At 40.0% G+C, this 26123-nt stretch overlaps 1 protein-coding gene across 2 annotated transcripts; it reads left to right on the top strand.

Annotated features, from left to right (window-relative positions):
• The first annotated feature begins 785 nt into the window (after nt 1-785).
• On the top strand, nt 786-25182 carry ano5b (anoctamin 5b). 2 transcript variants are annotated; one of them, XM_071525738.1, is made up of 21 exons: nt 786-1007; nt 6712-6756; nt 10662-10726; nt 13185-13292; nt 13974-14042; nt 14325-14609; nt 15525-15644; nt 15944-16059; nt 16211-16345; nt 16597-16702; nt 17053-17113; nt 17969-18120; nt 18220-18294; nt 18563-18791; nt 19025-19203; nt 19814-19911; nt 20348-20478; nt 20681-20886; nt 21155-21354; nt 22326-22431; nt 22554-25182. In XM_071525738.1, exons 1-21 carry the CDS (start codon nt 932-934, stop codon nt 22788-22790), a joined length of 2799 nt encoding a protein of 932 aa, XP_071381839.1. In that variant the 5' UTR covers nt 786-931; the 3' UTR covers nt 22791-25182. The 2 variants fall into 2 exon arrangements, with proteins under 2 accessions (XP_071381839.1, XP_071381841.1); XM_071525740.1 differs by lacking the exon at nt 6712-6756.
• The last annotated feature ends 941 nt before the right edge of the window (nt 25183-26123 follow it).

The raw sequence follows: 26123 nt of genomic DNA, 5'->3' as shown, positions 1-26123 counted from the left end.
CACTGCTGGAGCAGGTAGGGTTAAGTATCTTGCTCAAAGATACTTTCACAGTTATATGGCAACACTGGGAATCAAGCCCGGGCCCACAACCACTAGCCACCTAACCTAACCGCTAGCCAGTAGCCACTAGGGCATCCGGCCTCACCCTCCCTCTAGTAGGAGAGTCTTCTTGGGCTCTGACGGATGACTTTATACTAAACTAAGCTTAGAAATTCTTTTCCTTTAAGAAATATTTTGGTTTTCCGTCAAGAACCTCTTTAGGAACACATATTGCCGTGTCACACATTTGTGCAATACAGAAAATGCCCACTTGATGTCCTCGCGAACACTGTAGTCACACTGTCAGCTCCTCACGGTTTTCTTTATCCGAAATGATACAATTAACTTTTTCCAGTGCAGTAGGGATGAGGCAGCAGCCCATTACAGTACCTAGTGCTCTGCTCAGCTGCTGACACACTGACGAGCATGTGTATCAAGGTTTGAAATATCGAGATGTTGGAGGGCACCGGAGGAATGATCTCTCTCTCCCTCTCTCTCTCTCTCTCTTCCCCACACACACACACACACACACACACACACACACACACACACACACACACACACACACACACACACACACACACACACACACACTATGCCGACGGAAAATGCTGCCACTCCCCTTTATCGGTGCCTAGTCGTCTCGGGTAGCTGGGGAGATCTGTTGGGCACAGTTACAGTAGGGATCGGTTATATTCCACATGTAAAAAAAAAAAAGATGCTTCTACCATCCATTGATCAGAATCAGACCCATTGATCGCAGTGTGTGATCACCCATCAGCAGCTGGTGCTTCTCTGTATGGTGGAGTCTTCGTCGACCCGCAGCCGCATCTTCACCCCCTTCCCCACTTTTCCTGAAGAGGTGACCGCTCTGCAATAACAGTCGGCCAGCATGAAACGAATAACGGGAAAGGCGAGGGATGAAACTTTAATCGAGCTGAAGAACGCAACGGATTCCCAGACTGGAGGTAATTAAATAATAAGGAGGGCTGCTTTTGTCTTTTTGTCTAGTACTTTGTACTGTATGCTGTATCGACCATATAATAACATGTGGTGGCCGTGGTCGTTTTCCTGCGTGTATCAAACTGTCTTCATTTTGTCATAGAACTGTTTTAGTATATTGAAACTAAATTGCCCACCACACCCTTAAACAAAACAACCAGGCTACAGTAGGCTAATCCTAAAATAAACTTTTGAAAAATACTACACAAAATATAACAAATTATTACCCCTGTGGAAATATTATAGTAGCATATAGGAGATTACGAAAAGGTCACTATAAGTCCCTATAAGTCCCTATATAAGTAGGTAAATAGGAATTTGATTGGCCTAGTGATTGTTTTGGGCAGTATTCCCAAATTATGCCACTTTGAAATTTGAGTGGACTCTAATAACACAGAAATGAAATGGTTTGTTTGATCACTGGCTAATCAGTAGCTTTGTGTAGGCTTTATCCACAACCAAATTAAATATACATGTTTCGAAATATAACTCTTTTTTTGTAAGTTATGCACTTTCTTTCATCAAATTGGCAGCTATTCACCAAAACTGAGACTGTGCGCGATGACGTCACGGACGAGCAAACGTCCTAGTGGGAGAGTTAAGACTTGAAGGATTTGGATTAATTAGACTCATCCGTGTCACAGGTCAAGACTGTACATTCCGGATAGATAGCAGGATGATTCCGCTGCTGGTGATCAATATTCAAAATGATCTTTCTGCATTGAAGTTCATGTTTGTGTCATTATACAACAAGTTAGTATGATGATCCCTTGACGGGCTTGTAGGCAAACTGGCTGATATCATATCAATGCAGTGCAGTCTCTCAGCTTTGCATCACAGGAATGCCACTTGTTCTGTCCCAATAACTAGGTCACATCGCTTGTTAATATCTTAGCCTCTTCTCTCCATGAAACTCTCACATTAGTCAAATGTGTAGCCTATTAACTGGTAGGACTTTATTCATTCATTCAGTGTAAAGCAAGATAAATTGCAAAAGAAAGAGATGGTCATGGGTGAAGTATTGATCTGTAAGAGTTAACAAATACGACATGGTACCTGGTTCCCCCTTTATGTTATTAGACAAGCTTAGTATGCAAATCCACATGTGGTGGGATTGCCTCTTCATAGTCAGACTACATCAACTCTAAATGTTGAACCGTTTTCAGTTTGTGGTTTCGGGCACTGTGGTAGAACCCATCAGTAGGTTAACAGTCTGGCCAACCAGTTTGCCATAATTAAGATATCATTTCAGATGTTTCTGTGATGGGAAGTAGTGTAGAGGGTAAATTTTATTACTTGTCCATATTGTTTATTTTTTGTTTCCATGATGTCTCTCAGGACACATCATAAAAGATTGATAAAAGATTGATAAATGATTCATAGTAGAGTGCTGCTGTCTTTTAAGACCAACCAAGCTATGCCTCCAATAGCTAATATTGGGGTAGATTGTGAGGATGACATTGTTTCCACTGTTATAGTGGAACCCTTATTTCCACTGTTAATACAGGAACTCTTATGCAAAATAGTTGCCATGGACAGGAAAAGTAGAGTTTGTGTTAAATTCTGCTGATTTTCAGCTTTTATTTCATTTATATAATACAAGACAGTTCAGTCTCTGTCAGTGAGCATTTACTATTGTTTCCCATAGCCAGAAAAGAAATAGAAGGGGTTGTCCTGCCCCCTAATATGAGATGTCTCACAGATGTTCAGTTTCATGGAGAATACATGAAATGGGGGGGGGGGGGGGGGGGGGGAGACAATAACAATAACTGAAATGCAAAATAAATGCACTTCTGCATTTGATAACTCATTTACTACTTAACATGATCCATTTTTTTGATAAAATCTGAACAAAACAAAATAGGATCTAGCTCTGCAGAAAATGTCCTACTACTTCTTCAGTAGGTGAAACCAAAAAGGGATCATAGCCTAGAGGGCTGTTGCATGAAGCAAGATTACCAGATAAATCAGGTTTGTTTCAGTAAATCAGGCTTATTTTCAGGGAATTCAGTTCAGTCTATTGCATGGGGAAAGCAGCTCTTCCTTGATAATTCTTTAAAATGTTATCTCTGGTAGTTTGGCAGTTTTTGTAAAAATGTTGAACAGTATGTCGGGTCCACCCAAATCACAGGTGGAGTCAAGACCTTAATAATGGCATTAATCAGTTGAGCATTTGAGCAACTCTGTAACTAAGTAGTAGTTGAAGCTCATCTACTCTTCATGGAGTGCTTTGTGTTATATTTTGGAAAAAATCATGCTTGTCAAAACACAAAGTATTTGAAAGGTCTGGTCCCCACATGACAAGAACAGTGACATACAGTATTTTAGTGAAGCTGGGCCAGAGGATGAGAGACTAAATTTTACATTTTGTTCCTGGACTGAAAAGGTTTAGGAAGCCTGGTCTTAATGGATAATTACAAACCCCCCTCTTCTTAAGGATCATCAGTAGCCTATGTGTTGTCCAGACAACATGAATGCATTTATGAGCTTCTTGAGCAACCAATACACTGAGAGTAATGTAGTTTCATTATCTCTGCAGCAAATGTGATCTGGAGATATTGATTCTGTCCAGCTCTGTAGGGAAATAAAGATAGGTGTGGTAATGCTTTGCAGGGTTTCCACTCATTTTTGAAAAACACAGAAAAACTCAATTTCTTTTCTCAAAGGTTTTCCAATCTGGGAAAACACTGGAAAGTAAAATGTCATTTCATTTTGTGTTTCATATTATCATCAACTTTGAATGGTCCCTCAAAATTAGGGTTATTAGTCCTTTTATGAAAAAAAAACAAAAAAAACACCAGGAATTAGCATTTAAGAGTTGTGTTTCACTCTCCATCTTTTCCTTTGAAAAGATCCTCTGGTAGTGATGACCTCATTTTGATCTACATGTAGCACATGCAAAACCTTTTTCTGAAATAGCACTATGCAACACATGCAGTTTGCAATGATAAAAGACTTGAGTATGTCCTCATGCAATTTAGTTGACAGTATGCTGTGAAGGTCCTGAGATCATGTGGTAAAAACAGGCAAAACAAAAAAGAATTTTGGAAAAGTCTAAGCTGCCTTACATAATTCTCCCTCTCTCCTCGAGGGAAATGAAAAATAAAAATAAACAACTTCCCAGCATTCAGGCTGATGCAAAGTGAGTTGACTGAACTTAATCAAATATCAATTTGTCTTTGACTGTTTGTAATTCCTCTCCCTTTATCGTGCTAATCAGTGAGCGTTGTTAATAAAGATATGTGTCTGTTTATCCAGGCTGAGCTATAGGTTGATGGACTGTGCTCTCACATCAACGGCTTTGTTAAGGCTGTTATCAGGGCAAACCTTCAGGCACATGTGCAGGAGGAAACAAGAGGAAGGGGCCTTTCCTCACCTCGCTGTTTGTGTTTGGAGTATATTACCTTGTTAACACCAACCCTAACCCTGATTTATAGACAATCATGCCTGAACTCATTCTGCTCGACTAACAAGACATTTTTTTATATTTACATTATGCCTGATTAAGTGTCTTAATTATTTAATTCTTGTCTTTTTACACATCTAAATTGATTATTTTTCAAAGCCTAAGTAGTATTGTCTTTTGTTGTATTCATACTGAAATCTGGAGATTATTGGCTAGAAGTTATTCTTTTTCCCATGAAGCTTTTGGCGTTTCCTGCACTAAATCATCTTTACGGGACCCGAAGCTTTTTGCCAGTTCTTTATGCCCAACTGCCTTCTGTGAGGGATAGTCAGACACTAATTAGGACACTGTTCATTCATGGCAAACCTGACCATTCATTAGTGTATTAAATATGAATTAGTTGTTATTTAAGGGATGTGCTTCCATTTAAGGTGATTTCACTCTGCAGTTTAGCTGGTGAAGTCATCTTCCCCTCACACGTGAGGCAGAGCCAAAGCGTTGCTATGGAAACTGGCCCAGTAATTGTATTACCCCTTTGATAGCGGCATGATACTAAGTGAAACAGGGAAAGCATGCAGAATGTGGCTCAGCCCAGATTTGCTCTCGTTTAGGTAGATGAGAACTGGAATTGTTTTGACTCATTTTTGTGCTGTCAGATTAAGCTTCGGCCAAATTGTTCTGCTCTAAGTTTAGAACACTGCTTCCATATGCCTCCCTCTTGCCTCGGCCTGTTTGCCTGGCCTTTGGGTGTACGGACATAAAACATCTAAATGAAGGAAAATAAACAGTCCCGAAGACCATAAAATTTGGTTTCATGTAAGCTGCTGGAAACAGCTGTGCCTGTAAGAATTGTATTTGTCGTTGTATCTTAGGGTAACAGTCATCTAATGTGATTGTTTAAAAAGCAATGATGCATTTTCAGTTGAGAATTACGGTATAGGATCATATTTTTTAGTCTGCTGCCTTCTCAAATGAATCATGTAACAACAGACAACCAGGCTAAAGGTTGCATATTATCAAGTGATAAAAAGAAAGCTATTTCTTCATCATACTCTGGTACTGTGTTGCCCAATATTCCCCGAAAATGATAGTTTCCGTCAACTATGCCTTTCATCGCAGACTAGTGAAGATTGGGCGCGTGATATTTTATGTGTGTTTCATTAAGATAAAGCACTATATCTACCCTGCACATGACCTCTTGTTTTGTGGTATTCTTCTACTGGTCAAGCTTTCCGGGCTTTGTCAAGGAACAGCTGCCTCTGGGAGTAGTATATCCTGATGATAAGAAGGGAAATTTGTTTTCCTCATGATGACACAAACCAAGTGCAAATACATAGAACATGCTGCAAACAGATTGCCAACTAAAAATATAAAGGATTGTTTTTACTTTATCAATGTTTTTCTCTCCTCATTAACTGGGGTTTTCATGTGTCAATTGTTGGCCTACCAAACAAGATACCACAATAATATATTCATGCTGTCATTATTTTCCACTGTACTGCTTTAATACAAAACGCCATGTTTAATTGCCAGACACATGCAGTATACCCTAATAATCAAGCCAGGCTGTCTTCCTCTCTAGTTGAGGGGGATGACTGGTATATAGGAGATTCAGTGTGATTTTAACCCATACTGACTTTCAGTGTGACCCATTACACTTAGACCAATGTACTAATCTGTGCTGCTTCAACAAATCTGTCGCTGATAGCAGTGTAGAGAACGCTGCCTGTAAATCATCAATAACTTAATGTGCCAACAATGCTGTGTATTACATTTTAATCTCCACTGGCATGAGATTGGAAAGTGTGGAGTTCTAGCTAGGTGCCAGCCTGGTGGAATGATTATACAAGCTGCTATTGGTGCTTTTTGATTTTGCGGATAGCAAGTGCTATAAAAAAAAAGCAAAATCCCACACTTGCTTGAGTCATAGTAAAACAAAGGCTGCTTTATTCCTGAATCAAACTCACTGCATAGTTTTCATGTGGAGGAAGTCATCAACACCTCTTATTTTGATACTCTAACTCTACTATTACGGATGTAAAAACCATTACTTGATTCCTACATGCATATTTGACATAGTTTTCCACTGGAGCTTTTGAGTTGTTTAATTTCCTCATTGGTTATTTTAAGTAGGCCTATAAGCAGTTTTGTGCAACTGCAATTCTACTCCAAATTGATCTACCTTTCCCTACCTGCTGTTTAAGACTAACTTCTATCCCGTGTCTGTCTGTCTATCTGTGTGTCTGTCTGTCTGACTTGTAAAGATGGTCCTGCTGTGCTGACAGCATTCAGGATTAACCTGCACTCAGGTACGGGCAGATCAAAGGCTTTATGTGACGCCTGTCTGTCCGTCCTCTCATCATCCTCTTCCATTTGTCCTCTCATCCACTCACGCTCTCATCATGCCGCTCTCTCACTCTCTCTTCTCCTCTCCTCAGTAGTTGATACCATACTTGTGTTGTAGCTCTGCACTGTGGTTCATTCTCCTCTGCCTTCCGGTTAGTCTGCTAATCAGACCCAGGCGTGAGTTTGCCTGTCTTCTCTGTGTATGTTCGGCCTTCCTCACCGCCTCTGATTAGGTCTGCAGAGCCTCTTGGAGCTGCTCACCCTCCTTGTACTGTATTCTGTCTGCACGGCTTGAGTATCATATCCATATAGATGCATGCACACGCAGGCAGGCGCATGCACATGGTAATGTGTCAAACATACATGCGCACAGCTAGTGTATCTGCGCTTTTAGCATATCAAGTGTTAAGTGCTAAGTTTATCATAACTTCATGGTGTTGAAAACCGGCAGAACATTTGCTGTGTGTCATGTACTGTGCAATAAGCGTCAATATGTGAATATAGGGAAGTGAAGAAACTTTAGTCATGCCATGTATTGTGCTGTTGTAAACATTGATAAAAATATGTGATAAGTGCTGTTGCTGCTGATGAGGGTGTAGATAAAGATGATGATGTGTGTCTGTGCCTGTGTGTGTGTGTGTGTGTGCGTGTGTGAGATAGAGAGAGAGAGCGAGAAAGAGAGAGAGACAGAGAGAGAGAGAAAGAGAGAGAGAGGGTGGGGTATATCCTTTCACATCCCCTTGTAAGCCTAATAATAGATCTAACTGTTTGTTTGGATTGAGAAATGTGGGATTTCTGTCACTGGCTTTATGAGAGAGCAATGTTCAGTAGCAGCCGATCATCTAGGGCAGTGATTCTCAACATTTTTCATATCAAGGATCCCTAATTTTTTTTAAAGATTTCGTCTCTCAAACCCAAATCTGAGAATATTTTTATTGTCAGATATGATTTTGTCCAGAATTCCATGACCATCTGTATTGTAGGTAGAGAGATAACAGTGAAACTATGATCTAAACAGCCATTCTTCTACATTCTTTAGTTCTCCAATTGTGGCAACTTCTTGTAAGTGAAATAATGGTGAAGTTTAACAATTAATCAATTTGCTGGGGACCCCCTGGAACTCCCTCAAGGACCCCTGGTGGTCCCCGGACCCCACGTTGAGAACCACTGATCTAGGGCATGAGTTCCTCAACCACAGCTGGTTAGCAGTGTCACTTCAATTTAGAGCCCACTAGAGCTTACTGACACATATTCACAGTAAGTTGGCATTCTGCTGATGGGCATGTGCACAAGAGAATATCTCAGCTGCAGTAAATAGACCAGAGTAATGGGGGAGTTTGAAGGTATGTTATGTTTGAAAACACGGTATGTGCATGAGCTTTATTTTTAGATGATCTGTAGTTTAGCTCATTTGTGTATTGAAAAAAGTATGGTTGCCTTGGTAATTTCGTATGAATGAATAAAAGTGTGTGTGATATGAATGCACTTGCTTGCAGTGAATGAAGATGTATGCCATATGTGTGCCAACAATAAGCACATGGGTGCCTCTCTCCCCCAGGTTTTTGGCTGCACTGTAGTCTGGTTTATTTCTGCTGAATTCTCACTAAGGCAGGATAAACTGTCTTTGTGAACTTTTTCTCCAGTTACTAGTCTCTTTGGAGAGATAAATATAACACACTGCTGGCCCTCTGCTTCTGTTTGCTCAGCCCAGGCTCTGATAACTGACTGTGTTGGAGTGAGGCCAAAAATGTGAGACAAAAGAAGAAGAAAAACAGACCAAAAAAAACCCCCAAAAAACTGAGCGGCACAGTCATCGAGGCTTCTCACAGGCTCAATGGGAAAATCCCACTGTGTAATTTGTCCTTCATATACCTCAGGGATTCTTATGCTCCAACTCATTCCTCTGTAGTGTCTCGGCCTATCAGAGAGCTCACACATGAACACACTACAATCTTTACTCCCTCATTGGCCCACACTGCTCTCTGTCACATGGCTCTGCTGGTCGTTGGGTGGGTTGAGGATGTGGCTGAAGGAGGCTGCGGATCATGCCTCCTATATGTGTGTGTGTGTGTGTGTGTGTGTGTTCTGTCTGAGGGAGCTAGGACTCCTGGTACAGCAGCTTCTCCCGGCCCCTGACCCCGCCCCCTCACTGATATCTGCATGCTCATTCTAGCCTCCCCCACAGGAAGTGTTGGTTTCCCAGCATTCAGGAATAATAAGGGGAGGCAGCGAGCAAAGCACTGCTACATGAGCACATTCCCACTGCCAGGGTCCGCCACGCTGGGAGAGAGGCTGCTGGAATGCTGTGTGTCTTTGTGTTACAGGCTGTGTGTGTGTGTGTGTGTGTAATTGAGAGTATCTGTATGCATCCCTCTCTTTGGTTCTCTCTCTCTCTTTCTCTCTATCATCTCTCTCCCTCCCCCGATTTTTACGCTTGCCAGCAGGGCAAGAGTCTTAATCTGTTTAAGTCGCTAAGAGGCTGTAGGATTTTTATTTGGTCCTTTTTGAACTGACTGTGCATGTCTGAAACGTGTCTGTGGTGGTAAATTTTATAGGCCAGCTGATGGCCTTCATGTAAGATCACTCTTAAGAGTTAAGACACAACATTGCATGACAAACGCAAAAAAGACTAACAGAACATTCCAATGGACGCAGTCCCTAGTAATCATAGAAAACTCAAAACAGAATCACTCAACACATAAAACTAACCAGCTTTACTGAAAATTACTTTAACTTGTGAGCTAAATTCAATTGCCATGCCTGAACTTCCATAATACTTACAGCTAGATTATAATCTGCTCCCCTACACTAACACTGCATAACTGTACAACTCAAAACCAACAATAATTATACTAGTTCCCTCCTAAATATCCAATTGATGTTAGCATCGCTGGACTTCTGCTCATACATGATAGGACATCTAGTGGTCAGTGAAAAGACTGCACCTTTAAATAACAAAAAAATTAAAGCAACCACTTTGCACAACCATGCAAATGTACAAAACCTACCGTAGGCCTAACTCATCATAAACAACATCATTAAATAAACTGGCCCCCATCCCACAAAAGCTTAATGGACTACCACCACAATTAATCACAAATGCATACAATATATAACTCCTAATTTAGACAAATATTTGATACAGCAAAATATGTTGCATTGTGATCATAAAGGCTTTATAAAAAAACACAAACTCCAGGTACAGCATTTAGCAAATAGTACAGAATTCTATATTAGACCGTTTTCACTCTTCCATCTCCCTTTACTTCTTCCATCAAGAAGGAGATTTCAGAGCATAAAATTCTACCCAGACGCCTCAGGCACTTAAACCGTGGTTAGGTAACCTGAGAGGTCATTTGTTTACACACAGGCTCTTTTTATTTTCTTAATACATTTTTTTACATTTTTATCTTTTATTATGGAATGCACAAACACTTTTCTAGTGCAATATGAGTGAACCTTGGATAACTTGGATAACTTGGACAAATGGACGAAAAAATTGATCTCTGAATGTGAATGAATGTGACTGTGAATACTTGGTATTTATGGTATTGTATGGGAGTGTCGGCTGTGTTCTTTAACCTGAGCTGCAGTGCAAATTCAAGTCAGCTCTGTTGACTTTAAGGCAATTAAGTGCTGAATTTTGAATTTTGAAATGTGGACTTCAAACACCTGTCTTGTGACTCGACTCACTATTATGAAACCTGTCTGCACTTCTACACTTTTCTTTCCAGTGTAGAAAAAGTTTAAATTTGCCAGCATATTCATGCTCATGTACATAGCTATATCATTATATTGTTTTCCTTGCATTGCCTAAGCCCTTGCTATTTCTTGTTTGCTGCTATTTGTTTTTTGTTTTTTTTTACAGATGAAAACAATGGTAATGGCCTCAATTCAACTGACAGAGGGGATTTGCTGCCTGGACACACAGAGGTAAGTCCCATGGCCTGATTCGACCCTCTCTCTGGGTATTGCAACACAGTGTACACACACACACACACACACACACACACACACACACACATACACACAGTTTGTTCATTGTTTCCATAACACATTAATTTTGATTTGATCCCCCACAAGCTAAAATCAGTCTTCTTACATAACAGATTATGAACAGCCGTTAATGGAGGTTGTTTTCATGTACATTTTCCAAAGGCTCTTTTTGTCTGCGAATGTGTGAAGTCGTATCTTTAGATGACTGACCTTCTACTGACTCACTGCTCTCGCTGTTGAGTCACAAGACCTCTGCCTCTCAAAGAGTGCCTCTCATTTCTCTATCAGCCTCCCACCAGGCAGCACACAGAAATAAACTCACACTGCTCAAACAGGGACTTGGGTGTGTATATAACAAGGCTATCTAGCAGATGCTTTTATCCAGTTCAGTTTGAGAGTATATTATATTGCTCTGATAGACGACCATAGTAGGATTCAGTTCCATCCTGGTCTCATACAAAATCGAAGTAGTGGGCATGTACAGTACAGTTTCTCATTCCCTCCCTGGTTACTTCCTCCAAGCAGGCCTGTTGGTGGATGTGTGGGTCTGATAAACAAGCTGGGTGGGGTTCTGTAAAACACCAAGCAGACTGGGTCCTCGATGGCAGGGATAATCCTTTATTTAGCTTCTTGTGTGTGCTTTGTCATTCGCTCAACCGACGACTTCCTAAATATGGCTGACAGACTATATCATTCAAAATCAAACAAAGGCAGAAAATTGCTGGTTTTCTAACCACTTGTACCCTGTTTTCTGATGTGTGTTTTTCTGGCTACCGAACTCTAACCTCTAAAATTGGACTGGAAAATTGAAGTTAGATCTGCGCTCCATGCCCTCTAACTATGATGATTTTAAACTGAAGAATACTTATTTAAGTATATGGCCTAGTCCTTCCCTCCTTACTGTAGGATATATGATCGCTGTCTTGTACTGGAAATCACCAGGCTTTTGGATATACACACACACTCAGTAAACACTGGTACTCTTACTCTGTCCTGACATGGAAAGGTTTGCAGACCAGTTACAGTTGAGCCTCATTTGTTTTGTATTAAATGCAAAATTATTAACTTGGACTATACATGCTACTTCAGTATAAATGTGCCTGTTTTGGCATTGTATTTCAGTGTATTTCAGTCATTGAAACATTTAAATTCTATGAACAACCTTTATTCCTAAAGGATTCAGATTAACAAGATTCTACTCTGTTAACTATTGCCAATATTTTCATAAAAGTAAATGAATGAGGGATGTGGAGAAGGAATATTGCAGCAATTAGAAGCAGCTGGGGTCTGGCAATTTAACCGCGTGGCAAAGTAGATCGATGTAGTGTTTTTGAGTCTCAGCATCAATGTCAAGGTGACGTTGAACGTATTCATAGTATTCCCATGATGTCACACGCATTTCCTACCAATGTGGTGCTTTACCATACAGTACACACAGCTCATTGGCTGTGGCTGCCACTTAATTCTAATCACCTGTCAATTCATTACAATCACCTGTTATTTTCCTACCAAGATGGCCATGTGCTGATGTAACAGAATACCATGAATAGAATAGTTTCTCGAGCACCAGCTTGGTAAAAGCTTATGAGATGGATTTTGACTTAAGTAAGCCACATTACTGAAACAGTCTCACAAAACTCGACACATATTATCACCTATCCAGTTTCATAAATTGATTATTTCCAGGCCAGCAAGAGTGCTGTTACTTACTGTGGAGACAGACTTTCTCTGTATAAACCAAGAGTTAAACACCTAAGAGAAGGAGCGGGGATGCTGTTAACACCAGAGGGAGGAGGCATCTTATACAGAATGCCTCCTCCTAATGGTAAAACCATTAGCACAGTAATGGGGAATCATCTAATAGCAAAGAATTTGAAGTCAAGGGTTAAGGTAAGGACTGAAATGCAAAAGTTGCCTTGGTACAGCATGTTTCTCCTCTGCTGCCACGGCTTGCGTCTAAGTTTAGTGTAATGATAGGCATGCCCTCTGCAAGTGACTGGAGAGTTTTGTGTGGTTTGTCAGTGGCCATGACCTCCCTCATCTGTAGCCGTCTCAAAAGGAAAGAGACATTCTCTTTTGCGTACTAACATTTTCAGCATTATCCACTTCATTGTAATGGTAAGCAAATGGCTAATCCTGGAAATTAATATTACAGTAACTTGCTGGCATTTATAATTTGGGTGATTTTGTGTCTCTCCATTTATGTGTCTATGTCAAAGTCTGTCTTCTGTTACTCATTAAGATTCTGTTAGTTTCAGTACTGCCATTTGAATCTCTGTTGTATGTCTGCTGTTAGTATTGTGTGTCTGTCTGCTTTGTATTCTCTATAGTGTTGGCCAGCTAAAAGCCGTTTGTGTGTTTGTTGTTTAATGAAGTGTTTCTGTCTTCCCCGCAGACTGATAATCTACAACCAAATAAAGACACAGTGTTCTTCAGGGACGGGGTGCGCAGGATCGACTTTGTGCTGTCTTATGTAGACGACAAGGATGGAGAAAAGAAACAGGTGAGTTTAACAGAAAGAAGACAAATTGCCTTTTGTTCAATATTCAGCCTTCATACACAATATTATACAGTATGGCTAATGACGAAATGTGATGTTCCTGATATTCGTACACAATTTTCATACGAGAACAGGAACAAATGGTGCACTATGAAGAGGAAGTGAGATGAAGATAACTCAGCAAATTATCCATCTGTCTCATATCTAATCTATCTCTGGTGCTCTGAAACAATTAATTGAAATTAATTGAATTTAAATTACTTTTGTCGCCAGCAAACACGAAAAAGACAAAACACACACAGTAGTAACTTTGAGCAAAATGAAATCAGCTGTCCACTGGTAGATCACTGTGGTAACGCAATTAGAATGCATGAATACACACCATAAGTAAGAGACATGACACATGCAGAGACATGTATTTGAAATATGAATCATGTGATTGTCAGTCGCATGCCAGCGAGGAGTGAAGGTGTCTGGAGGAAGAAGGAGGCATACAGGAAGTTGTATTGATTGAATCAGCTGTATCACTTCTCTTTGTCTCTGTCTGGAATCTAACATACATTTCTCTTCTAAAATAATGGGGGCAAAGGAGAAAGAAATATGATGTCTATGTGTCTTTGTCCGTCTGTCTGTCTGTGTGTGTTCTCATGTTTGTTGCTTGTCTGTCTGCCTGTTTATCCACAGGAAAGGAGGAGGGAGTTTGAGGCCAACCTTGAGAAGGCAGGCCTGGAGCTGGAGACAGAGGACAAATCAGTAAGGAATTCAAACATGGAGTACCTGCACCACCTAGTGGACTTCATGCTGAGGCACAACACATTCAACAAAAAAATCTTAAAGGGATGGCTCATCACTTGACTCCAGTATTACAGGGGAGGTTGCCCCCCATTGTCAGTGAGATGCATAGTATGATATGGTCATTATTTAGTATATTTGTGAAATTGTTTAAGGATTCTTCCCAAACTATTAAACAACATAAAGTTTGACCAAGCTGATTTCTCATTGGCTTTTCTTCTCCTCCATCTCCACTTGTGCCAGGACTCGGATGACCTCAAGACATACTACTTGAAGATCCACGCTCCGTGGGAGGTGCTAGCCACCTACGCCGATGTTTTGAAGATCAAGGTGCCGTTCAAGGACAATGACATCCCCCACGCTCAGGACGTCCCTCTGGAGTGGCTGTCGCAACCTTTCCGCCTGCCGGAGCACATCATGCATCCCGAACCTGACTATTTCACTTCCCCCTTTGACAAGGGCAAGATTGACTTCTTCCTCATCAATGACAAGGACACATTCTTCCCACCCTCCACAAGAAACAGAATAGTGAGTGGTTTCCTAAAGCAAAAGCAGAATTCACTTATGTTAAGTCATAGATATCCTATGGTCTTAGATGGTCAATTAATATTTATGAACATGAACAACTCTACAACCCAGGGAACCCCATCTAACTCAGTCTAACCCAGTAATGTTTGTGGTCAGGCTGACCCAGGATGGTTTTATGGGGATATTGGCACAATTTCTGGTGATAGCATTTGTGATAGCAAATGCCAATGGAATACATTGTAAAATGTATTTCTAAAAAATAATTTTGGCAATCAAATTACTAGCTTCCACAGCTCCTCATTTTGTCTCTTGATCACATCACAGATCAACATCTTGATTCTGTTATCTAGTTGTGTGGGACATTTTGTAATGTTCACAAGTCAAGACTGAACCGTTCAAGATCATAAGAATAACTTCCCCATCATTCCCCATCAGGGTGGATTTTCTCTTTAAACAGTAATGCCATGAATTCATATACAGTATATTATCCCAATCCCCTATGACAGTTGATTTTGTAGCCAGGATGATTATCTAGGATATGGCTACAGTTGCTTCAATTCAGAGAAATATAAAGGCCATTTGTGTGTAAATACTGTAACTTATAAGAACTTTCCCTCTTTGTCAGTGGTGAAACATCAGGCTGTGTATCTTAAAGACATCGCATGTTGGTGCTTTAGAAAAAATAAGTTGTTCATGCTCGCAAATATTGATTAATCTGTTCATGTTCACAGGAGACATAGCCTATATTACGTCAACTCTTACCTTGAGTAGCATTCTCTTTTTATAACCACACTCGCACACACGCACACACACACCAATCTACAAGTATTGAATACAGTAATGCTACATGAAAACTTTATTTTGTGGAGACTTTGTCTGTCCCCTACTTCAGTTAAATCCTGTTCTTGTTGTTAGGTGTATTACATCCTGGCTCGTTGTCCCTACTACAAAGAGGACCGGAAGGATAAAGACAAGAAGGGAATCAAGAGATTAATCAGCAATGGGACCTACACAGCAGCCTTCCCACTTCATGATGTAAGACACACAGGAGGGAGGCACATTAATATGCCAATACTTTAGCATGTAGAATTGTATTATTTATTTGTGCATTTCCCAGAGCTGTAATGTTTTAAACAACATGGTCTTAACATATGGACTTTTTGCTCATCATAATTTTATTGCTGAATTTTTTTTGCTCCCAATTCAATATCCATTCATAGTTAAAGAAAATTCAGCTAAACCCTTTTTCATTTCAATGAATATGTGATGAAACGGTTATGAAAAAGACATTTTGCTCAACAACCCATGTTCCAATATCTCTCTGATCCTTTCAGTGTCGATACTGGAAAAGGGCAAGAAATGCTGAATGCGAGAGTGAGCGCTTCACTCTGTACAACCACTGGGCCAGGTTTCTCTGTTTCTACAAAGAGCAGCCGCTTAACCTTATCAGGTAAGTAATCTGTAATACCTGGATATATTTACGTTTTGTTTTTAACCAAGATTTTGTGTTTACTTCTTCATTAATGTGTAGTAGGGATTTTGATATTGAAGCCTGAGAGTTCGCTGCCAAGTTAGATGTTGATGTAATCCTTTGCTTGCAGGAAGTATTATGGGGAAAAGATCGGGATCTACTTCGCCTGGCTGGGGTTTTACACAGAGATGTTGTTCTTTGCGGCCGTCATGGGCTTCATATGCTTCACCTATGGAGTGCTCAGTTATGATGACAACATAACAAGGTCAGTGCCACCAGGGGGCATCAGGGAGCTCATACTTGGTAGGAAGAATACTTCATTTTGCCTAGCAAATCATCTAATGATTGATAGTCTACTTACTATGATACCAAAGCTTTATAAATTGGTTTTAAAATTGCAATATTAAATGTTGGCTTGTTCAAAAACCAAGCTGGATGGCTATAACCAATTTACAAGGAAAACAATATTTACATGAGAATATTGTGCCTTTTCATTCTCTTGTATTTGTCCCTCAGTAAAGAGATATGTGATCCCAGGATTGGAGGCACTATCGTCATGTGTCCACTTTGTGATAAAAAGTGCAGCTTTTGGAAGCTCAGCTCTACATGTCTCTCATCCTGGGTAAAACTTGACATTTAATATGTAAATTCAACACCATGAAAACCTTTTCACACCTGTAATTTTAAACCGTAGCAGTGTCAGCATTATTCCACACTTGTACTATGGTATTAGTAATTTACTCAGATGCCTGTTATGAAAAAATATTTTTAAAAGTTATAGTTTCTTATAACAGCAATATTGTTTGTGCTTAATGACTATTGAATAAACTAATGATTTGAGTGCACCACATTCAATCAAACCATGTAAAATGTATCCTGCTGAGTGTGCAGTATGTCACCCAGTTTGTGCCCAGCGTGTCACTTCCCCTGGTCTGCTAAGGAACTTATCCTGTGCCATATTCTCTCTTCCAGCAATCCCATCTGTTTGATAATGAGGGGACGGTATTCTTTGCCATATTTATGGGGATTTGGGGTAAGTGTCTGTCCATGCTGCTGTTACCGTATTTAACCTGTGTAGGAGTTCCAATGTACCCCCCACTGTAAGACAGATTTGCACAGCTATAGCCTTTTCACACTGTAGCATCAACCTTTATCCATACCGCTTTAGCCCAGATCATTCCTTGCCAACATCATTACTTTATACTACAGGGTTGCATGATTTGCCCAGCACACTGAATCTACTTTTTTTTTTTTGCATTTTGGTTTGCTATTCACTGATGAAGGTCACAGCAAGTCAACGCATTTGAATTAATTTTAATATGTTCCTTTGAACTAGCAATGCAGTAAAGGCGTTTTAAATTTTGTGCTTGATTTGTGTCTTGGACTAAAGCAACAACCACCAAACCAAGGAGCAGTTTCAACAAATGTCTTCTGTACACAGAAACCCAATAGAGGCACTATCTATTATATTTAATAGAGGCACTTGTAAGCTATTTGCTCGGATAGACCAGGCCTGAATAGGGACTGCTCCCAAACAAAGATTTTATTTACAAAGACAAGGGGAAGAAGTGCTGCTCGGGACTATATGAACAAACAGGTGCTCTTTGGAGGGACGGGCAGATTCAAACTGATACTAGAAAGCTTTGGATCCTTCACTTGCTGGTAAAGAAATTACCTTTAAAAAGCAGTGATCCAAAGAAGAAAACCAGAAATTATTATCTTGCATGTAACAAAGGCTTTTGATCTTTTTTCACTTGAAACAGAATCTTGGTTTTGTTTTTGGATGACTACTAATTAGAATTAAATTTGTCACCCGCAAGTGAAGGCTCCAAAGTTTGTAAGATTTTATTTAGACAGATATTTGTATATTCATTCTCTGAATCGGCAGTGACTCTGTTCCTGGAGTTCTGGAAGCGACGTCAGGCCCGGCTGGAGTACGAGTGGGACTTGGTCGACTTTGAAGAGGAACAGCAGCAGCTTCAGATCCGACCCGAGTTTGAAATCAAATGCACTCACAAGAGACTCAACAGGATCACCCAGGTATGTCAGAGCCTTCTTTCAAACATGGACATAAACATGACAAACATTATTTACCCTATGGTTCACAATCAACAGAGTGCCTGTTAACTAATCTTTCAGGAAATGGAGCCATATCTACCCGTCACCAGCAAGTGCGCTCGCTTCTGCCTCTCTGGAGCCACCGTTCTCTTCTGGGTAACCGCATGTTCAACTCAGTAGTGTGTGTGTGTGCAGTTGTGTTTCTGTGTGTGTGTGCTACTCAATGTTTGTTATCCCTCTTAAATGTATATTTAACCTAGTTTGATTAATGTACTTTTTAACCCTTATGCAAATGCCAGGTATTTCAGATGGTCTACTCCTTCTGCAATTTGTGCATAACAATAAATAGAATGGTTATTTTCCATGCCCACTCACATACTGCCAACAGCATGTTGACATGTTTATGTGTGTGTGTTCCCCACAGCTGTCTCTGATAGTGGCCTGTATTATCGGGGTAATAGCCTACAGACTCGCTGTGTTTGCCGCCTTTGCAAGTATCATGAAGGACAGCCCGACTAAGAAGATCCAGCTGGTCGGCAGCCTCATCACCCCACAGCTAGCGACCTCAGTCACTGCCTCCTGCATCAACTTTGTCATCATCATGATCCTCAACTTCTTTTATGAGAGGGTGGCCATTTGGATCACTGATTTGGGTAGGGAGATTTCATCTGTAATATCACAGGCAGTAGAAAAATCAAGAACTCAGACGCTAAGTAGTGTAAAATTGATGAAAAATGGGCAGCCTACCTTTCGTTTCATACCATATCAAACAGGAAGAATGGAAGCTAGGAGGTTTGCAGTAGAGAACATAGGAATTCATTCTAGACTATTGCATGGGTTTGACCGCAGCATGATGCCATCTTCAAATTACGTTTTCTTCATACAGAAATCCCCAAGACCCACCTGGAGTATGAGAACAAGCTGACCATGAAGATGTTCATGTTTCAGTTTGTCAACTACTACTCCTCTTGCTTCTATGTGGCCTTCTTCAAGGGTAAATTTGTGGGTTATCCTGGCAACTACACATACATGTTTGGCAGGCGGAACGGACTGAGGAATGAGGAGGTGAGCTTTTTCTTACATAACTGAGAAATCAAGTCAGACCTTGACTGAAACACCACGGTCCCCCTCATGTGGGATCATCATGTTTCACAGCCAAGCTTTGTTCAAGGCTACAGAACTTTATTTTAAATTCTAGTCAAGATCCCAAGGTTTCCAAAGATGCCAAATATGTCATGCTGAATTACAGGGAAATGTGTATAAAATGATGCGCAAGACATCTGGATTTTTCCATCTGATGTTGTGCAGTCATAGAAAAATGGCATCTTGGGTTTGAATATTTCACTCCATATAAGCAGCTATAGCTTCATCGAGTAGATACAGAAGGGGAAATTTAAGGGGAAACTCAGGGTGCAAGGGGTTAAGATAGTAGTGATTATTAATTAATCTTATTTTGTATACTGAACTGACAAGTTTTTCTTCAACTGAGATTATTTAATTTGCTCTGTAGCAAAGGACAAAAAGCGAGTGCCACATAATTTGATAATTTCAACACTCTTCTACAAGTCAGGGCAACTTCATGATTTTTGAGAGTTTCGTACATGTTTCAAATAAAAGCATGTTATCTAAAAATGAAAAACTTGTGCATCCTGTGCTGTGTGTCCCTGTGTGGTAGTGTGACCCTGGAGGCTGTCTGATCGAGCTGACCACCCAGCTAGTGATCGTCATGGCAGGGAAACAACTGTGGGGAAACATCCAGGAAGCCCTGCTGCCGTGAGTCCTGCTCTCCTCTCTCCTTCACGTCAGTGTGACAGGTGTAGAATTGAGCAGTAAGCCACAAGAAGCTTTATGAAACTGTGGTAACACACAATTGTCAAATGTCCAATAAAACTTAATAATTACATGTTATTCTTCTACCAAGAAATATAATTCTGGTATACTCGTCCAGTATTAGTGGTGATTTTTGGTTAGTGCATTAGTATTTAAAAAACAGTTATACAGATGTGCATTTCATCAGGTATTTTACAACAATTCTGAATATGAATCAGCCAACCAGAACTGAGGACCGCAACTATCCATTTTATTTGTCACTATCATCTCCTGCTGGAAACACCTTGTCAGCTTTATGTACATCCCAGTATTTGGTCTTAGCTTTATTTAACCATATCCCCATGTGACATTCAGTTCTTCTTCATGGTCTTCCTGACAGGCTGATGCGTAACTGGTGGGGAAGCAGAAAGGGACGGCACCAACCTGAGAACCAGTACAGTCGCTGGGAGCAGGACCATGACCTGCAGAACTTCAGCCAGCTTGGCTTGTTCTATGAATACCTGGAGATGGGTGAGATACTGAGTTCATATCTAGACAAGATAGCTAGCACAAAAATCTCATTCTCAGTCAACGATTATGTAAACCTCTCTATCTTTCTCTATTCCTCTCTCTCATTTCCCTGTTTTCTACTTTATGTTTTATTGTAATCACTCTTTCTGGTGCCTTCCCTCACTCACTCTGTCCTGTTGTCTCCTCTTCCCTGTCCCTACAGTGGTCCAGTTTGGCTTCATCACTCTATTTGTGGCCTCTTTCCCCCTGGCCCCTCTGCTGGCGCTGTTCAACAACATCCTGGAGATCAGGGTGGATGCTTGGAAGTTCACCACCCAGTTCAGACGGCCTGTGGCGTCTAAGGCCCGAAACATCGGAGCGTGGCAGGAGATCCTCAATGTGGTCGCCATTTTGTCTGTTGTCACCAATGTGAGTTTCAGAATAATTGTTTTCATCAGAAACGTTCAATGAGTTTTTGTCTTGAATCATGTACAGATTTTCGTATTTTCATGCATAATAAATGTATTTTTGGATTTTGAATCATAATCCTGTTTATAGATTTGATCAAATGAAATTAATTCTTTTCAGATTATTTACTTCAATGTTTAAATTTGTGTCTGGATAATCATATTTGCAGTGGTTTTACTCCATTGGCAAACATTTCATTGACGGCCTCATGTGCTTTCTTTCGTCCCAGGCATTCATCATGGCATTCACCTCAGACATGATCCCTCGTATGGTCTACCTGTACGCCTACAGCTCAGAACACCACACCATGAAGGGCTACATCAACAACAGCCTGTCAACATACAGCATCTCACGGATCTCTAACTACAGCATGCCAGAAGAAGGGGAGAGCCCTATCTGGTATAACAGCTCTGTCATCACCACCTGCAGGTACTGGGAACATACAGTACTTTAGCATATTATATATGTATTATGAGCCTTGAGGTCTGCCATACATGTTTTAGATGCCAATACCTTAGCTGTTGTTAGCAAGAAGGAGACAACTGATCATCTGAATGAACACCTTCTGTCATTGGCACAGATCTGTGACTGATCTGTGCCAATACCATCACATATTGTGTAATAGAGTATACATCAGGGTGGAGGCCATTCATGAATTGAATTGAGAATGCATGGTAAATTCCTGGAATTGGAATTGGAATGTCACCCAGCTCTAAGGAAACAGAATCGGAATTGAATTGGAATGTCAGGAAACAGAATTGAATTCCATTAAATTCCATGAAATTCCACTTCTAAGAGAGTTTGTCTTGACTTGCTAAACACTATAAATCAAACATTATGAATCAAATAAAAGACAGTTAAACAAATCTAATGCATTCAATCATAATATATGTATTACAATTACATGTTATGCAGGATCAATTATGCAGGATCAATCAAAATTCTGCTTTGTTTTCCAGTATAGCAGAACTGGACAAAACCAGTTTATTTGATAGTTTAATTGTAAATAAAGTAGGTGAAGTTATATACATCAAACCACCTGAAACGTACATTTAACATGTAGTGTTCATGATATTCATGATACATGTACAACATACAACATGTACATGTACATATACATATACATGTATACAACATGTATACATGTATATACAACACTACATGTAGTCTCATGTGTGGTAAGAAAACACACATAAAAAACATGGAACTTCACAGCATTCCATCGAATAAATATTCAACTTCCTGAAATTCCAATTCAATTCTACTTTGGTTCCCAATTCCAATTCCAGCTCCTCAGTTGAATTGGAATCGTTGAGTTCATTCATGAATTGACCCCAACCCTGACATACATTACTTACTGTATGGTGACCCTGCCCCTGTGTGCTTGTTGCTTTGTGCAGATACCGTGACTACCGTTACCCTCCAGGCCACCAGGGGGAGTACAAACACACCATGCAGTTCTGGCACATCCTGGCAGCTAAAATGGCCTTCATCATTATCATGGAAGTAAGACAACACACTATCCTCTGAGAAAGTATTTCTTTCTGTACTCTTAACTAAAAGGTGCTATGAAAATATTTTGATTATTGATTAAAGTCATATATCATGTGATGATTCTCCCTCTGCAGCACGTGGTCTTTGTGGTGAAGTTCTTCGTGGCGTGGATGATCCCAGACGTTCCATCGGAGGTGAAGGCCCGGATCAAACGGGAACGCTACCTGATACAGGAGTACCTGCATAACTACGAGGTGGAGAGGCTCAAACTCCAGCTGAGTGCCAGTTTCATCACAGAACCAAACACGGAGCTCTGCACCGAGTTCTGCTCTTCTTCAAGCAAGCATGAAGTGTTGTCAGAGTGCCTGTAGCCCCTCCTCCCCACCACCAACTAACGGAGCCACGGGTGGACATTTCTGGGAATTTAATCGCCACCAGGGAACAATCAAGGGCTTCTATCTTTCGGATAATAACTCCATTATGTGTTCTTGTTGTTGTTGTTATACCTGTTTATTTTATAAATGAGTGATAATCATGTGTCAAACTGTACTCCTATATTAGGATTTGTGTAGAGGCAGCAGGAAAATTTCCAATGCAACGTGTCACTTTGCTTAAATACTTCAACCGTGTGAAGATTTTTCTTCTCCTTTACTGTATATAATTATTCTGTGCCATAGCAAATGGTTGTTGGAAGGTCTTGGGATGGAGTAGAAAAGCAAGGAGCAGAACGATTGTAACTGCAGCTTGTAGCATCATTCCCACTTTAATGCCTTCCTGCTGCGCTCTCCAGCTCACATGTCATGATCGCAACAACTATTCTGTATGTCCTGACAGAATTAGAGGTTGTGGTTTTTGAACATGCGAAGTTGGCAATGTCTGCCCTTTAAGAAGAGTTGATGTGTGATGTCCCGGCTCTCATAATTTACCTTTTTACTTTTAAAAATTAACTGCATGTGATGCCTCTAATTGGAACGTAAGATGAAGAATTGAACCCTCAGACAAAGAGCTACATTATACGTATGTCAGTTTTGAAGTTTTTTTTTTTTAAATAGCCAAGGTAGTTGCAGTTGTCAATCCATATCATTTTAGGGTGGATGTTATACATCACCCATCCTCTGTCTTTGAACTATGAATGTATGCAGCACTCAAACCTAGTGTTTAAATAATGAGTTATGAAACTATGAAACATTGGTAGCTATCATAGTTCAAATTAATTACATTGATCTGTAGCTGGGCTATAAGATGGACAAGTTTTTTGTTCTGTAAATGTGATAGGTGAATGAGTAGTTTAGGGACAATAGTCCTAAAAATAGTCCTAAAACTGTGCATTAAAACCAAGTACCTCCAATATAGTGATACTATAACAATCAAAGATGTTGGGTTATTCCATATTTTCTGCCCTAATTTAGGGATCACAACATTCATTTATAGTGATGCAGCAGGTACAGGTCTATCTGCAATCCTCCTAATGTGTCCATGGGATGCCCAACCTGCTGTGGGACCAATTATGAGATTTCACATGTGTACCTAAGATCATAAGAACAGATCACATGAAGAAGATGTTAGATCTCTAGACTGATCCTCTGTGTTACTACAATCAGTTCTATGTCTGTATAGTTTTAGGATGATCGTTCTTGTCAGCCTTAACCTTCCTAGTGTTATACATGGATAATGAATGGCCAATGTTTTCTGTTTTCAGATGTCACGCTATTGGTGTCTTTATGTACTGTAGGCATATATCATTCTAATGTATGTGTGGAAGATAAACAGTAAGAAGGGTAACTGAATTAAAATTGGCCCTTGCCCTGGTTTGTAAGAATTTCAGTGAAGTCATGAATTTTAGTGGCCAGCTCATACATACTAACTGGTTGCTAGCTTTGCTGTAGATAATAAGAGTATATTATATTTAAGATGTATTGGAGTGCAATTAATTTATTTATCTGTGGCTGGTCTGTAGCCTGAAACATTTGTGGTTAAAGTTAGTTCTTAATCCTCTTTTTCAAAATGTTCTTATCAATTTACTAGGAGTACAAAATCTCTTATTTTATACATTTTGTTATCTCTTACAAAATAAATGACCAAATAAATAAATGCAGTGTTAGGATACTATATAAAATACATGTAATGCTATACTTCTTTCTCAAGAGACCAGTTAAGCAAAGAACTACTTCTGCTGCAAATACTATGGGAAACCCAGTCCTGATTTTATTTCCTTACCGCAGCTTTGTTGTTTACCTTATACAGTATGTTTATTTACAGCCTCTTTATGCCTAAAACCCTTTCGGATTTTGCCTGTTTGTATTCAAACCTTGTTATGACTTATGTTAGGCTGTAAATTATGCAGTTGTGATTCCAGATATCAGCAATTCAAATTTGATAGTCAAAAAGTAAGCCTGACTTACTTCTATCTCAGGATTATCTTCCAGTGTGTGTTGAGCATCACTGGCTGAGACAAAGTATGCAGACGGGCCTGTCCAAGTATTCTTTGGAAAAGAAGGGTTAGTGCATGATCCTGATGCATGATGTATTTCCCAACAAACAAATGCCTTAAATGTCTGTGTTTACTCATTTTTATATGGTTTTTTAATGACAAAATTGTCTATCTCAATTCCAAATATCATGTTTCATATCAATTATCCCTGCTGCTCTAGTCATTGCAAGGTAGTTTTGTCTGGTTTGAGATGCATGAATTGCTATTAAGTGAATATTTTGTCAATTGCATTCCTTATTTCACTGTAGCCTAATGTACATAATTGCAGAAAGCCTGTTAATATTCACAATTAATCAATAAATAACTGTATATTGAAGACTGTGTTCATATTTTTAAGACATTTCTGAGCTAGGTGCAATGTTGTGAGTGCCCACCAGATGGCGCCCAATACCTATAAATCACTCAGGAATTATATTGATCCCTTCCTCCCAACTCTTTTGTCCTCTATCACACATCTAAGATCTCTATCTCATAGGCCTATTATTATTATTATTAGAAGTAATATTATTACTAGTAGTAGTATTATTATTACTACTTTTATTGGTCTATACTCACCTGCAGTTGATGAACTGCACATGCTGAATCATGATATATATTATACATATATAAACCTCATGAAATTTTAAAAATAATTCTAAATTTTGTGCGTGCCTGTGTGTAGGTAGGGGCTGAGGCTGGGGGGCTTGGGGGGTTAGGGGGGGTTAGGGATGAAAATAGGGGGGATGCTTAAATTATTGATGGCTTCCTACGTGCAGGGAAGCTTGTTCGAGGGGAAATCCACTCCTGCTCATTTAGTTTCCATAGCACCGCCCTCGGGAGAATTGCAGCTTTCATAGATGGGGTAAACTGCCCTGGTTTTAACATTTTTAAAACATGAAAAGTAGCAAATGGAAACATAAATATAGTTGTCGTATACCTCAAACCATTTATTCTAAAATACTATGCAAATTATTGAAGATTGATTATTCCCCCCCATCATCTTCTGAAATAAATAACCGATAGAAACAACCTCTGGCCGTTCTGTGCTTCTTATACCTTTGAATTCATGTGGAAAGCTTTTTATTCCCTTCCCTGCCTTTAGCTCCCGTGCTGCTGTAGCGCGCCAGATGTTGGACACGGAGCTGCTGTCGCTGACCTCGGTGCTGAACACGACGTCAGATGAACCTGCGCTCTCCACATGAGACACGATACAGCCTCACTCCCTCTTTGATTT

The sequence above is a fragment of the Centroberyx affinis genome, unplaced genomic scaffold, assembly GCF_046629955.1.
Source record: "Centroberyx affinis isolate AG114_WGS23_722 - 3 ecotype Tasmania unplaced genomic scaffold, CSIRO-AGI_Caff_v1 ptg001333l_1, whole genome shotgun sequence".
NCBI lineage: Eukaryota > Metazoa > Chordata > Actinopteri > Beryciformes > Berycidae > Centroberyx > Centroberyx affinis.
Note: the sequence above shows the minus strand (reverse complement) of the source record. Positions and strands in the feature narration are given on the sequence as shown.

Excerpts from the sequence above, each read along its gene's own strand:
- ano5b (XM_071525738.1), top strand. The coding sequence starts at position 932 with ATGAAACGAATAACGGGAAAGGCGAGGGATGAAACTTTAATCGAGCTG. Across the intron at positions 20,479-20,680 it reads CTATGAATACCTGGAGATGG|TGGTCCAGTTTGGCTTCATC; the intron begins GTGAGATACTGA and ends CTGTCCCTACAG. Across the intron at positions 20,887-21,154 it reads TTTTGTCTGTTGTCACCAAT|GCATTCATCATGGCATTCAC; the intron begins GTGAGTTTCAGA and ends CTTTCGTCCCAG.